The sequence below is a fragment of the Manis javanica genome, chromosome 6, assembly GCF_040802235.1.
Source record: "Manis javanica isolate MJ-LG chromosome 6, MJ_LKY, whole genome shotgun sequence".
NCBI lineage: Eukaryota > Metazoa > Chordata > Mammalia > Pholidota > Manidae > Manis > Manis javanica.
This window is the reverse complement of record NC_133161.1, coordinates 54,052,183-54,067,473: the sequence shown is the minus strand read 5'-3', so window position 1 is coordinate 54,067,473 and position 15,291 is coordinate 54,052,183. Positions and strand designations below refer to the sequence as shown.

At 33.9% G+C, this 15,291-nt stretch overlaps 1 protein-coding gene across 2 annotated transcripts in view; it reads left to right on the top strand.

Moving 5' to 3' along the window:
- Positions 1-9,690, top strand: part of ITGB8 (integrin subunit beta 8) — a 93,169-nt gene extending 83,479 nt beyond the window's left edge. Inside the window, exons 12-13 of one of the 2 annotated variants that reach the window (XM_073238720.1) lie at positions 1,836-1,999; positions 2,096-9,690. In XM_073238720.1, the coding sequence (XP_073094821.1) occupies positions 1,836-1,999; positions 2,096-2,218 (287 nt within the window). In that variant the 3' untranslated portion in view covers positions 2,219-9,690. The remainder of the gene's footprint in view (positions 1-1,835; positions 2,000-2,095) is intronic. The other variant, XM_017651114.3, reaches the window with a different exon arrangement.
- The last annotated feature ends 5,601 nt before the right edge of the window (positions 9,691-15,291 follow it).

Genomic DNA, 15,291 nt, shown 5'->3' with positions numbered 1-15,291 from the left:
CAGCAGTCACTCCAGAAAGGCAAGTCCCTTTTCTAATAAATAGAGCCCTTACTGTCAACATGTCATTTATTATGTTAAGTAAACAAACCCACTCTGACCTAAATGTGATTACAAGAAAGTATTCCCTTAAAGCTCCTTAGGAAAAGCCCTTACTTGACCTAAACTAAGGAAGGAGTCATTGCCAGGGCTAAATGTTTGTCTATCCAAAATGGCATTTTTAAATGCAGGAGATTTGAGCCTTGGAAACATCCTCAACCCTAATCCATTACAAAATGAAATATCTGTAAAATGTAGCTAGGGGGCTCCCCTTTCCTTCACAATTATTGTGCAAGGAGAGGAAAAGGGCATTTGCTCACCACATCTATTATCTATCCCTTCAATCACACCTAAAGGGTGGTGTCTTGGTCTTTCTGGCTAAGCTCCTATGAGGCCAGAAGCCACTAAGTGGCATCAAGCCACATGACCCCTTAGAGGATCTGCCTTAGCTGACTGAGTAGTTCTGAGTTAGCCGAGGGAAACAACAGTCTGTCAGGATGAAAGGCATGCATGTCACCAACCTGAAGGGCACGGTGGAAGACTCCAAGGGCACTGCCTTTGAATACGGCATCTTGGATTCTGTGTGGGAGACCTGTAACAAAGAGAAATTTGCACTTGCACTTGGTGTTTCTATTCCAATTAGTAGTCCTCTAGCCTCCCTTTGGCCTTTCTTTCAAGGAACCTCATCATTTTCCAAAAGAAAACTGGGCTGTAAGTCTTCCAACTTGGAGCCTTTCCCTTGTTACTGAGTTCTTCGCTTATACAAGAGCATGCTTGGTCATCCCTGGGAATTCAGACACAACTGACTTAGAACTACTAGCTCTTCTAAGCCGTGGTGGGTCACCTCCTTAAAAGACCTCTCGGGGATACCTTTAGCAATTTAGGTGAAGTCCCCAAAGTCTGGAAAAGGGGAGGAAAGCACATGCGTCTTTAGGCCAGGAGGTAATTTTGTGAATCTTGGAAAGCTGGTGAGTTCTATGGAATACTTCCATGTTATGCAACCATGCTCCTCTTTGATCAGGGTAATATCTCTGCCAAAGGTCTGATCCTAAAACAGAGACCTAGTATGCCCATACTCTTAATACATTTCCTTTACCAGCTAGTAATTATTTCTTCTTGAAAAAATACACAATGGAATGTTTAGAAGCAAAATAGGAGAGATTTGCTTAACAAGCAAGTAAACAGTAAATTAATACAAATGAGGAAATATATTTGCATATTGTCCCAAATTAGACATTCCTATTCCCTGGAGAAGCCATTTAATAATAATGAAACTTATTCAAATATAATGAAACAATTTCAAAAAAGAACATATTTATTCATCCATGAGAGTAGTACTGATTTTAGCTTCTGCAGATGTTTGCTTTATTTTCCATTACTGGTGTGCAACAAATGAACAGCAAGCATAAAAAGAAAAACATACGTTAATGCACAGAGTTGTTAAATAATGTTTTAAACCCATTTTCCACTTAGTGATCAACAGTACATACCACAACAATTGTCCCTTACTCTGTCATAGATAAAATTCTATTTGGTTAAGGGATTTGGATGTACTCCAGTTACTACAATTAAAGCTGCCAAGAAATGATCTTATTGACTACTTTAATTGTGGCTATTCTCCAATAGAGAGCTTTCTGCTAAAAATATTTTAATAATAAATGTGTAATAAAAATTAGTTTGCTTTTTGAATCAACAGTAATGGCATCTGTAGTTCTATTAATTGAGATGTTTACTTGTTAGAATCCTTTGACTTACTCATTCCAGTTTTTAAATCCATTTATTTGTTTGCTTCATTACAGAATGCTTCTCTAGCCCAAGCTACTTGAGAATATTTTTCATCATCTTCATAGTTACATTCTTGATTGGGTTGCTTAAAGTCCTTATTATCAGACAGGTGATACTACAATGGAATAGTAATAAAATTAAGTCCTCTGCAGATTACAGGGTGTCAGCCTCAAAAAAGGTTAGTGAATTCTAAAAAAGAATTACTATCAGTACTTAATTGTCTACTTCCAACATTTAGGCCCTTAACTCATGACAATATTTCTTTTCAATAAAGGACAAGTTGATTCTGCAAAGTGTTTGCACAAGAGCAGTAACGTATCGACGTGAGAAACCTGAAGAAATAAAAATGGATATCAGCAAATTAAATGCTCATGAAACTTTCAGGTGCAACTTCTAAAAAGATAAAAAGTACTGAATGGGAAACTGGATTTTTAATAATTGCTCCTAAAAATTGTAATTTTAGAAGTCACAGGAGGAGACAAATTATTCTAAATCACACCAGTTACTGGTTGTCCTCAAAGACTGACAAGCATCCTCATCATAATGTGACTCATATTGCTGCTGAAATTTTCAGAGAAAAATGTGTCTTACTACTGTTTGAGACTAGTGTCATTGTAGCACTTTACTGTAATATATAACTTATTTAGATCAGCATAGAATGTAGATCATCTGAAGAGCACTGATTACACTTTACAGGTACCTGCCATTCCTATACTTCCCAGAGAGAAACAATGCTGTGACATCGTTTTGGCATTGTGTCACTACAAGGGGACAGTAAGCCCTGCACCTATGAACATGCAGATGAAAAAAATAAGACAGTTTAATGTTGCCAAACACTTCAACAACTGGCAATGAATAGGGAAGAACAGCTAAACAAATAAATGGTTGGTGTTTCATTCATTCAAGAGGTGAACAGACAAAATCTTAATACTGAGGGATATTGCTTCTGAAACTGTACTTTTATGCATGTGTTTTATGTTTTCTTCTTTTTACAAGATGGATACTAATTCCAACATTCTCTCCTCTTTGCCCTTCCTTATATTTTGGTTTTCTTTCTTACAGGATAAGTTTATGTATGTCACAGATGACTGGATTAAATAAGTGCTAAGTTACTACTGCCATAAAAACCTAATAATACAATGTCACTTTATTAGAATTAGTCCAAAAGCTGAATGCTTAATAAGGGACACTGTAGAGTAAAATCAAAACCTGGACGGCTTCTTTGGAGTTTTATATCTTCTTGCCTGGTAAACTGGATGGATTTGTTTCATTATTTCATCTAACCATCAGGTTGAAGTTCACAAGATATTTAGAAACTCTGCCTTAAGTAAAATGTCACACTTTTCAGTTTTCTCAGATATTTACTCTAAGTAGATGTTAGCACTGTTCAAATTAAAAGCTATGTTAAGCTATATTATTTTTGCCCTTCAATGCAGCCTAAGGACATTCTTTCTCTGAATCACCTCTACCCCACTCACTAAAATTCTAAAAATATACAATTAGAAGAGGACAGACAATATTTTGGAAATAAGCTAATTCACATTTTTAGTTAGTCAGGGAACCAAGGCTCAGAAAGTTTAAATGCTTTCTTTAAAATCACCCAAGTGATTAAGTGGCAGCATTTGAAAAGAACTTGTATCTTCTTCTCAGGCCAGTGTCCATCACACAATATCATGCTACCTCTTAAATCTTTAAAATATTCAATTAGGAAGTATTTTTTTAAATGTGATTTACTGAACTCAAGTATTCAGGCATAAGAGAATTTCAAAGCAAAGCAGAAAACAGTAATTTGAACTCACTGTTCATGATTGGCTTCTAAGAAACTACAGCACTGCCTAACTGCAGGAAAATCCATTCACATGTAGCCTTTGTGAATAGCACCCCCTGGAGTTGTTCAGGGCTTGGCACAAGAGCTTGATACAGAGGCCATGAGCTTTCATCACCTCCAGTGGAAACTTCTTCACAATTACCATATTCCTACAGACTTATTCAGTCTGATTTTATTGGCTGCAAGACCACTGGTCCTATATATAGTACATAGTTTTGCCTATGACAACAGAGGAATTAATTTAAAATGTCTTATAAATTAACTTCCAGATTTTGTCTTCCAGCACTTGATTTAATAAAAATGCCAGGTATCTGCATTTCAATGAATACTAGCCACTACCCCATATTCTACTCTAAAGAGGATTTAAGAACATATACAGTTGATCTTTGAACAACACAGAGGCTAGAGGCACTAACCCCTATGCAGTCAAAATTATAACTTTTGACCCTCCCAAAACTACAAATGGCCTGTTATTGACCTTACTGACAACACAGTTGATTAACACATCTTTTATATGTTATATGTGTTATATATTGTATTCTCGAATAAAATAAGCTACAGAAAATGTGTTATCAAATTGTTGCAAATCTCAAAAAATTTTCCAGTATATTTATTGAAAAAAACTTATGTATAAGTGGGCCCCTGCAGTTCAAACCCATGTCGTTCAAGGGTCAACTGTAGTAAGTTGTTCCGGAGACAACAAACACAGCAGCTCCATTAGCCGTCCTTTACAGCCAAGCAATTATGACGCTAAGTTGAACTGTATTTCCTTTCTCAAATGAGAGACTGGGGACACTGACCTAATTCAGTACTGTGACTTACTTGTATAAGATACCTTTGATTACTAAGAATAATGTAAACATTGTATTTTGCAGCTGCCTGTCACACACAACAGCCTTTTTTAAAAGCAAGTGGAAACCTGACAGCCCCCCAAAAGGAGAAAAAAACACAAAAAAATCCATTCATTAAAATGCTGACCATTTAAAAACTGAACATTACGATGTTCATATATAATGAAACCCTTCAAAATCAAGGTTTTATATTTTCAAACTTCACTGTTTTGCACTGATTTATATTGGACCAAGGCTGTTAACACAGGAAGGAACAACCTTCCTGAGAGGCAATTCAATACTAAATGATGATTGTAGTTATGCTTGTGATGGCTTATGCTTTCATTTTTTTAAACTAAAGATCTAATTCTTTAAGATTTTAAAGTTTATATTTTACTTGAATAATTGATATTTTCCTGTAAAATGGCTTATGTGAAAATAATATCTGACTAGATAGAATTAAAAGGTAAGGGAAAACAGGGTATTCTTAGATTAATTTATGTAAATAGAGTCTATTTTCAACTAATATGACTACAAGAGCCTTTTGAGATTCAATGGTAGTAAGCAAGTAATGAAATTTTAAATGGTTAACAAAGTTAAGAACTTGAACACTTTTGGTACGACCACATTTCTGTGTGCTACAGTATGTAACGAGTTAGAAGTGTGTCATACATACACTACAACTGTACACATTTTATTTCTGTGGGGACATCTTTACACTGCAGTGTACGTGGATTTAAGCATTTGTTATCTTTTTTGGAAATTTATTAATATTTATGAAGTTACAGACATTCTCGGCAAGACTCATTAAAAATCTGTCTTAAATGTTTAATTTTGCTTTGGTTTATAAAGATTAATATTTTCTAAACAGAATAGATTTCTCTGAAGGCAAATTTTTCAACACTCAAAATTCAAATTAGTGGATGCATTAAATGCAACACTTAACTAAAGAATAAATTACAAATTTTTTAAAATATATACCTAATCTTCATAGAAAATATTGTTATGCATGACAACAGGCATCCATGAGACACTGAAATATGATTATAATTGACTATGAAAATATTTCTCCATAGAATTATATTTCTCCAGGTGCCTGGTATAGTAAATTAGACTCAGTAGCTTTTCTTTACTTTCCTTACTCATTTTTCCCACTAACTTTTCCTAAAATATTGCCATAAAACCTCAAGCTCAAAAAGTAATTGTGAGAAATAACTGCATAAAATGGCATAATGTAGTCCTTACTGATTTTAAAAACTTATTTGGATCTATGTACCTGAACCAAGACAGAGCCATTAAAAACTAAGAATTTTAAATTTTCACAACTGTTCATTCAGTTCTAAAGGATTTTAGATCTATATATTTTAATAAAAGTACCAAGTGAAATATAGCTATGTGGGGGTTCAGTCATGTATATACTGTTTTCTGTATTATTTACTTTTGACATTCATAACTAGCCTATTTATATAGACTTTAAGAACTCCATTTTATGCTAAGCAAAATGAGGTATATTTTCAAAGAAAAATACACCAGCATTTTTTCAGATCATTGCCCTTTTCTAATTCCTCTATGGCAAATTTATTATGGGTAACTGATTACACATATTCATATTTCACTGATTTTAAGACATCTGCTTTTTCAATTTAAAATCTTTGAAACTGTGATGTATCTTGTAATTGTTGGCATCATAGATCCAGGGTTTAAAATTGTACTTGAATAAATATTACACTAATTCATCTTTAAATATTTATGGGTATAGGGACATTACTTTTCTTGGAAGTATTTGAAAACCCATTTATGACAACATAATTTTCAGTATAATTGAATCACATACAACTCAACATAGAGCCTGAGCTCAGATCCTGTAGACCTTTCGATTATAAAACCTCTTTGAACTTCTTGCGTATACATTATACTAGTGGCTATGTTTCAGCAAATCTAACTTAACTGACAGGAATGGGTGGGTTTCTCTCAGTTTTGCTAACAAATTTTTATTATTTCTATTCCTTTCTAAAAAAATACTTCATATGATCATCTCACTTTTACACAAAATTAACTGGAAAATATTACATGAAACCACTATAATTAGATTTTGCAGCATCTTGTATGTCTTATGTCAATGACAGGAGAAAACTATGATACATCCTATCCGTGCTTTGGAAAAAAACTTTCAAGTCCTTCTACTTCTTTGTTTGTCTTTATATTTCTGTTCATTTATTTGATTTTTTTTCTTTGGCTCTGATAAACTTGTCCTATGTAATGACTGCCATAAAACTGCATATTTAAATTATTTGAAATATATGAAACAATTGTTCAGCTATCTGGGCAGCTGTTAATGAAATACTTGAGAGTAATAACACTACTCTTTTATCTACCTGGAATACTTTCCTGCATAAAATTTCTCTTTGTAAGCTAACTCTATTAGTCAGGTTTCTAACCTCTACAACCTACTTTAGTTGAAATTTTCTAACCTGACAATATCAAAAAACAAAAACACTGCAGTCATAAAAGATGGAAAATGTGTGATTTGTATAAAGAAACTTTACTAACTTTACACTGTACCATAGATAAATGTGATTTTGATAAGAAATCCCCACAATGACAAGTATGGTACATAGATTTTATTTAGAATATTGAAGTATAAAATATTTTAATTCTAAATTATAAGAAAATACAAATTTGCACATATTAATATAGAAGTTCATTTTGTGTATATTTAACATAACCTTAAAACTATTTTCCATTTACCAGTTACTCATTAAAGTTTTTTAAACCTCTGCAAAAAAAATTTTAGAAGTGTTTTTAAATTATCAGTAACATAACCTTATTTGTATCATTTAACAAGTCCTGACTTTGTTTAAAAAAATTTAATACAGAGTGTATTTTTAAATTAAAATATTTGAATATAAAATAGCTCTAAGAAATAATTTTTATTAAACAAGTTTCTTATTATTTCTGGCTTTGAATTATACATGAAGTTAAATTTCCCTAAGTGACAGGAGATTGGGGAATGTGGCAATTTCACATAATATACTATGAACCTGTTCATATAATTCTGATTGACTACTAACTTCTGTTTTATGTATTTATTAAAGATCTGACACTGTAGTTTGTTGTGAGATGTTTATTTTTCTAACAGAGCTTATAACAGTTATGACAAGGCATTTACTTAATGCATCATTCTGTTTAAAGGTAGTTGTTAATCAGTATGAAATTTTATGTTTTAAATAAAAATGTAAAGATCTAAGAATGCACAGAATGCTTCTTTATTTACCATTATGTGCTACATAACATATGATCCAAGAGCTGCCAGATGATAGCACATGGTCACAGGAGGAAATGTAATAACATCCATACCCATACATTGTTATTGGTAGAGGACATTACAGGATTCCAAAATGCTACTACTTCTAGAAAATCATACAGCCAATGATAAAGATGTGGAGACATGATAACTGCTCTATTTCTCTTTTGATAGCTGCCCAACAGTGGAAGCATAAGAAAGATCCTAATTATTAAGAGTTGAAAAACTATCTAAAAGATAAATCAGGCTTTTACTACCAGCCAAAAATTTCTACCAACACTTATTAGATACAAATGTAACATATTCTCAAACTTCTCTGCACATATTTAAACAACTGAAATTTATGGAATGCACTTGAGTTGTGATTTTTCTTTCTTTAACTTTGGAAAGAGAGTAAAGAAGATGAGGGGACATATTAACAAGTAGACCAATTCCCTGTCCTTAAGGTATTTTAATATTTTGAAGGAAAAAATATGTGTAGTACACCTATAGGTAGAAGTGTTGCACAGCAGAAATCAGATAGAAGCTATCAGGAGTTCTCACAAGGCCTTTATTTTTGAAAATTCATCCCAGTTGGATTTGGGCTGCAGTCTTTTAGGCTTAGGATCTTTTTCTGTGTTGTTTGGCCCTAGTCCTTCCTTCCCACTCTAGCGATAGGATCCACCCCCTGAGTTTTGCTGGTGCGCACAGCTGAGACTTTACTATTCAGATTATTTTGCAGCTAAATGTGGTTATAGGACTGAATGTTGGCCAGTGGGACGGGAGAGGAAATAATACATACAACTCCCAGATCTCATGTCCTCTGTCTCTCGTTTGGGACAAGTGGAGTAGCTTGGCGAAATAAGCCCTGTTCTGAAATTGACAGTGTTTCCTCTTCAGCCATCAACTGTTCACCTCAAGACTGATCGCTGGTAGCAAAACAATTATTTTAGCTAAATCACTGCATTCTATACTCTAGAACTAATGATATATTCTTCATGTAATTGTCTCATTGAATTCTCAACAATACTAACTACAATTGGCCTAAGTTTTTCAAATAGGGAAAAAAAAGGCACAGAGAGGTTAAGGACCTTGTATAAACTCATGCAGCCAGTTAAGTGGCCAAGGTGGATCTCTTTCTCCTCATAAATGACTGATCACATGTTTTCTGAGGATAGATTTTACTAGTGTAACTATTTCCCCATGCTTCAGAAAACATGTACAATAAAATAAAGTTGGGAAGCTAATATATGTACACAAATACTACCCACCCAGGAAGAAGAGAACAGGACTTAAAAAACAAAATGCTAAGTGTATTCAGATGCTGTCGTTAGATAAGAGTCCATGAATGATAGCATTTGGCCTAGGCCTTGGAGGAAAGGTGAGTGTGGACATGCAGAAAGGCAAGCTCAGGGAAACAGCTAGGGGAATGTTGAAGCAGAAAGAGTGGGGATCCACCCAAGGACATTGAAATCTTGTTGAAATGCACCATTGGATAATGAAAGGAAATAAAGTAAAGGTCCTAGGTTATGGACAACTGGATTTCCAGGCTAAGAAGTTTGAACTTTAGTTACTAGGAAAAAGCAAGCCCTGAAGTTTTTGCACAGAAATGTGGTATTGTTGGAATTATACATATTTTGGCATATAGTTGCATAAGCTAAATATAATTTTTTAATTAAACATTAATTTTATGCCCTCTTAAAATAATATTTACACCCAAATTTAAATGAAATGTAAATGTTATTTAATACTATTAAAAATTTATGCTGTTAAATGCTATTTATACTAAGTTTAAATACCATTTAGTACTAGTGTAAAATAGCTGGAACTATACAGAAGCAGGAAAAAAACTCAAAATCCAACTTCCTAATAGAAATCAGTTTCACATGTAGGCATATTTTCAACTTATTTTTCTATGTACTTTATAACCTTTATTGGGCAGTTAATGCATATTTATTGTAAAACACCCAAAAATATGTATACATTAACATTTAAAAAAATACTACTCCACTCAAACCACCAACAGTTGCTATACATATATACATATATACATATATATATATATATATATATAAAACCTATACTTGCTTATAACCAAGAAAGAAATATGTTAGAAACAGTCCACTTTTTTCTTTAAAAACATTTCAAACATTTTTCCATGTCAATCTTTAAATAAATGTTTTAATAGATGGATATTATCCCATCTTTGCATGAGCCATAATCATAACTCCTAGATTCACTGAGCAAAGAAGGAGCAGGATATGATACAATATATAAAACACTGGTAACAACTTCAGAATTCAACTAGAGGAGATTGGTTAAATAAATTATATTTGCATGGAAGAGATATATATTTATAAAGGCAAGGGAGAAGAAGCCAATGTAGAGAGAAATATTTATGTTAGGAAGGCTTGGATTGAAGTAAGGTATGATAAGGGAGCATTTCAAATGTGACAAAGAGGAGTCAGTGAAATGAGCTTAGATGATTTTTTTTTTTTCTAAAATCACCCTCATTTTTATTAGAAGCAACCAGGTCAAGAAAATAGTTAACACTTGGCTTAATTATTTGCATAAGTGCAGAAAGAAGAGCAATTGATTACATGGGCTCTTTTAAATGTGCTTTACTGGAACTTTTTGTAAGGAATTTCAGATTGAACTTTTTTTTTTTTTTGAGAGGGCATCTCTCATATTTATTGATCAAATGGTTGTTAACAACAATAAAATTCAGTATAGGGGGGTCAACGCTCAATGTACAATCATTAATCCATCTCAAGCCTAATTCTCGTCAGTCTCCAATCTTCTGAAGCATAACGAACAAGTTCTTACATGGTGAACGAATTCTTACATAGTGAATAAATTCTTACATGGTGAACAGTACAAGGGCATTCATCACAGAAACTTTCGGTTTTGATCATGCAATATGACCTATAAACAATCAGGTCAAATATGAATATTCGTTTGATTTTTGTACTTGATTTATATGTTGATCCCACATTTCTCCTATTATTATTATTATTTTTATTTTTAATAAAATGCTGAAGTGGTAGGTAGATGCAAGATAAAGGTAGAAAACATAGTTTAGTGCTGTAAGAAGGCAAATGTAGATGATCAGATGATCAGGTGTGTGCCTATGGACTAAGTATTAATCCAGGCTAGACAAGGGCAGCAAGACATCCACGAATGCAGAAGATTTCTCTCAAGAGCTTAGATGATTTTTATAAGGAAGTAAAGATCTAGACAAAAAGGAGGAAATGAGCTATTGCATGCATGACTTGAGGGAAGTTGGGGACAGGCTAGGTACAGGTGATAAGGTAACTATAATTCGACAGGAATTATAATGACAACTCTGAAAGTCAGTAGGTACTGCTATCCAAATTGGATGAAACTCCCAACTTGGTCTACTAAACAACATGGTTCTTGCCAATCCATAACTTCTAGATTAAATTCTAACTTCATCAAAATATTTAAGAAGGGAAAACTAAAGCTGTAAACCATAAAATGATCATCCTTTCAATATTATCAAAATAAGCCTAACTGCAAGATAAGCAGTACCTCCTTTTAATCTAGTTACTTATATATGCATATTTTGATAATAATCAGAAGCAGTAGAAGGCTGCACGAAAAAAACAAATGGCATCTTGGCTTTCAACTGGGCAATACTTCAGCACTTATTTGGACTGGTGCAATATTCAGCACTTCGAGCCTGGTGCTGTTTAGACTTCTTCCAGTGCATTGCTGCAAGGTCTAAAAAAAATTCTCCGACTATAGTGGTGAGAAGAAAACACTTTCTTTAATGGGCTTTGTCATATTCTGCTGTTTTCCATTGTTAATGACTACAATACATTCCAGCCATCATTAAAGGAATGAGAGGTGATTGTATACACTTAAGAAAATCTTAATTTGCTATTAACAACAATTTTTAAATATTTTCCCTATTAAATTCAGGAAATCTATACATCCATGGTTCTCAAAGGAGTAGTCCCTAAACTAGCAGCACATCAGTGTCCTATGAAAATGAGTCAGAAACTCTAGGAAAAGGGCCAAGAGACCAGTGTTTAACAAGCTCTCCAATTCTGATGCCTGCCAAAGTTTGAGGAGCATTTCCATAAAGACTAAAAACTAGTATCAGAAGACCATAAGCTAGTTGTAGGTTATGCATACTGGCTAGTACCTAATACTCAATGCTCAGTACAGGTACTCAATAAATAATTGTTGAGACAATCAATAGTGTTTTTTCTCTGACTCTTCAGACATGTCACTGAACAAAACTTGTCATTTTTTACAGTTAAGTCAAAGTAATAAAATTGCAAGTTGTTTAAAAAGATAAGGTTGACTTCAATTATGTTTTATAACAAAATTAACATCTCCAGTGTATGAGAGGCCTATATTAAATATTTTTATTATCTACAACCAGTTCTCATTTTTTTCTGTCACTGAAACCTTCTCTGTTCTTCCCCAAAGCTAAATGCATTGTTTGTGTACGTGAAACAGTGGAGGATCTCTAGTACTGCCCTAATCAATAGGGAAATTCCTAATATGGTCCGTGGAGTTCCCTCTGTGGAAGACTAAATCTCTTCACATTCACACTCTCATCACCACCAAGTATACAACCTCTCTGCCCCTCTGTTCAGAGACACAAGTGTCCAGGTCTGTTGGTTGTCTTCAGGGAATACAAGGCAGCCACACCAAGGACAGATGGGCACAGCATCTCTTCCATTCCACTCCCTGGTCACTGGTGGAAAACCCATCTGCTCTTACTTTGAGGAATCACATTTGTTTACTCTTCTCTGAAGTCTATACCCATTTCTCCCTTGGTCCAGATCCAGTTCTATTTTGTCTTAAAAAAAAGAAAGCATCTCTTTATGCATGCATTCAAATTTAGTCCACTAAATTTTGTGCTTTTTTGGTACTATTTCTGCTTTAGTGTGAGCTTGGAAAAGGGAAAATAACCCTTACAATGCCAATGAATAGCAAAAGGGAAAGGAAACATATACATCAGACAGATCCAAAGAATAAGAACTGGTACTGAGAACCTGTTCTGGAACTGTGGATCCCTTGGGTCATGGAGTATATAAAGACAGGTCAGAGATGAGAGAGAAACAAGATTGTTAAAAAAATTTTTTGAGGAATCCCTGCTTTGACTCTCCACTCTACTTCTCTTTGAGGATAGGGTAGGGGATATTCCCTCTAACCTCCAGTCTAGAGGAGCTTCAATGGAACCACCAGATTTGAAATGTATTCCATACATCTGGGAGACAGAGAAATCTGATGCCTGGCTCATGCCAGAAAAAGAGGTATTGTCAAAGTTCAGTGCTGATAAAACATAAGGCTATGGCCTAAGTCCTATTTCCTCCCAGCAAAAGGGAATGAATGGCAAGTATTAGATATGTCTACCCTAAATTGAAACTGTATATTATCACTCTGTAGGTTAGAGTATAATTTGAAGCAGAATGAGTAAGTGCAATTTTCCTTCCTTCCAAATATCAAAACAATAATATACGACTCCTCTCAATAATAGTTTGGATATAATTTGCACACCCCCTTGGCCTCACTACAGTTAAGAAGATTTCCCAGAAATGAGCTACGTGCTCATATGGAGCCCCAGTTTTTGCAACTGTCACCCAGGAGACAATGCCAGATCTGGTCTGGAAACCAGCAGGGATTATGATTATAGCCCCAGAGGACTGTATATATGTGAATATTTTAAAAACTGCTGCCTGAATGTCTGGCTTCTGATCAGACTGAAACTAGGTATTAGATGAGATTCCTCTCCTTGGGTCACAAAAGGTTTTTGCAAACCCTCAACAAGGAGGCATAACAAGAATAAAATCAAGTGATTTAGACAATCACAAAGGTTCCAGAGACAACCAAGAACTAGGTAAAGTTGAACAAGAAAGATCATCACCAACTTGGGGCCACTCCTTCAAGATTGAGAGAGGTAGCTATTTCCCTAATAAACAGAAATAGACACAGAGAGTCAAGAAAAATGAGGAAACAAGAGAAGTATATTCCAAATAAAGGAATAAGACAAAACCTCAGAAAAGAACCTTAATGATGTGATGATTAAGTAATCTACCTGGTAAAGCAATGGGCAGAATGATGCTTACCAAACTCAGAAGCAAAATGGATGAACACAGTGAGAACTTCAGCAAAGATAGAAAACATACCAAATAGAAGTCAGAGCTGAAGAATACAAAACTCCTAGAAAAATACATAGGTAGTAAACTCTTGAACACAGAATTAGCAATTTTTTTCTGGATAAATCTCCCTAGGCAAGCAAAAGGCAAAAATAAACAAGTGGGACTACATGGAACTAAAAAGCTTCTGCACAGAAAAGAAATCATCAACAAAATGAAAAGGCAACATATTGAATGGGAGAAGATTTGTAAAGGATATATCCAATAAGAGTTAATATCCCAAATATACAAAGAACATATATAACTCAATAACAAAAAAAAAAGAAACAATCCGATTAAAAAATGGGCAGAGTATCTGAATTTTTTCCAGAGAAGACAAAAAGATGGCTAATTGGCACAATAAAAGACACTCAACATCACTAATCATCAGGAAAATGCAAATCAAAACCACAAATGATATACCACCTTACCTCTGTCATAATGGCTGTTATCAAAAACACAAGATATAACAAGTTGTAACAAGGATGTTGTGAAAAGAGAACTCTCATGAACTATTACTAGAAATGTAAATTGGTGCAGCCACTATGGAAAACTGTATGGAGAGTTTCCAAAAAATTAAAAATAAAGCTACCACATGATTCAGCAATTCAACTACATGATATTGATCCAAAGATAACAAAAACACTAATTCAAAAGATATATCCACCCTTATTTTCACTGCAACATTATTAAAAATAGCCAAAATTTGGAAATAACCTAAGAGTCAATCAGTGGATGAATGGATAAAGATGTGAGATACACACACACACACACACACACACACACACACACACACACATACAGATACAGAACAGAATACTACTCAGCCATTAAAAAGAAGGAAGTCTTGCCATTTACAACAACATGGATGGATCTTGAGGTTATTACACTAATTGAAATAAGTAAGACAGAGAAAGACAAATACCACAGGATTTCACTTATTCATGGAATCTAAAAAACAAAACAAACAAACAAAATAAAGTCCAGATTCAAACACAAAAAACAGACTGGTAGTTGTCAGAGGTGAGGGGGTTATGTAAGGGGAGACAAAAAATGGGTGAAGGGGATTAAAAAGTACAAACTTCCAGTTATAAATAAATAAGTCCCGGGAATGTAATATACAATATGGGGAATACAGTCAATAAGATTTTATTAACTTTGTAAGGTGACAGATGGTAATTAGACTTATTATTTCACATCTTGTACAAGTGTCAAAGCACTGTTGTACACTTGAAGCTAAAATAATATTGTATGTATTTCTACCTCAATAGATTTTTCAGTTATTTAAGGTTTACATTTTAGTACATTTAAAATTTATGAGATTACTTTGCATTAAAATATTCACTTTAATCT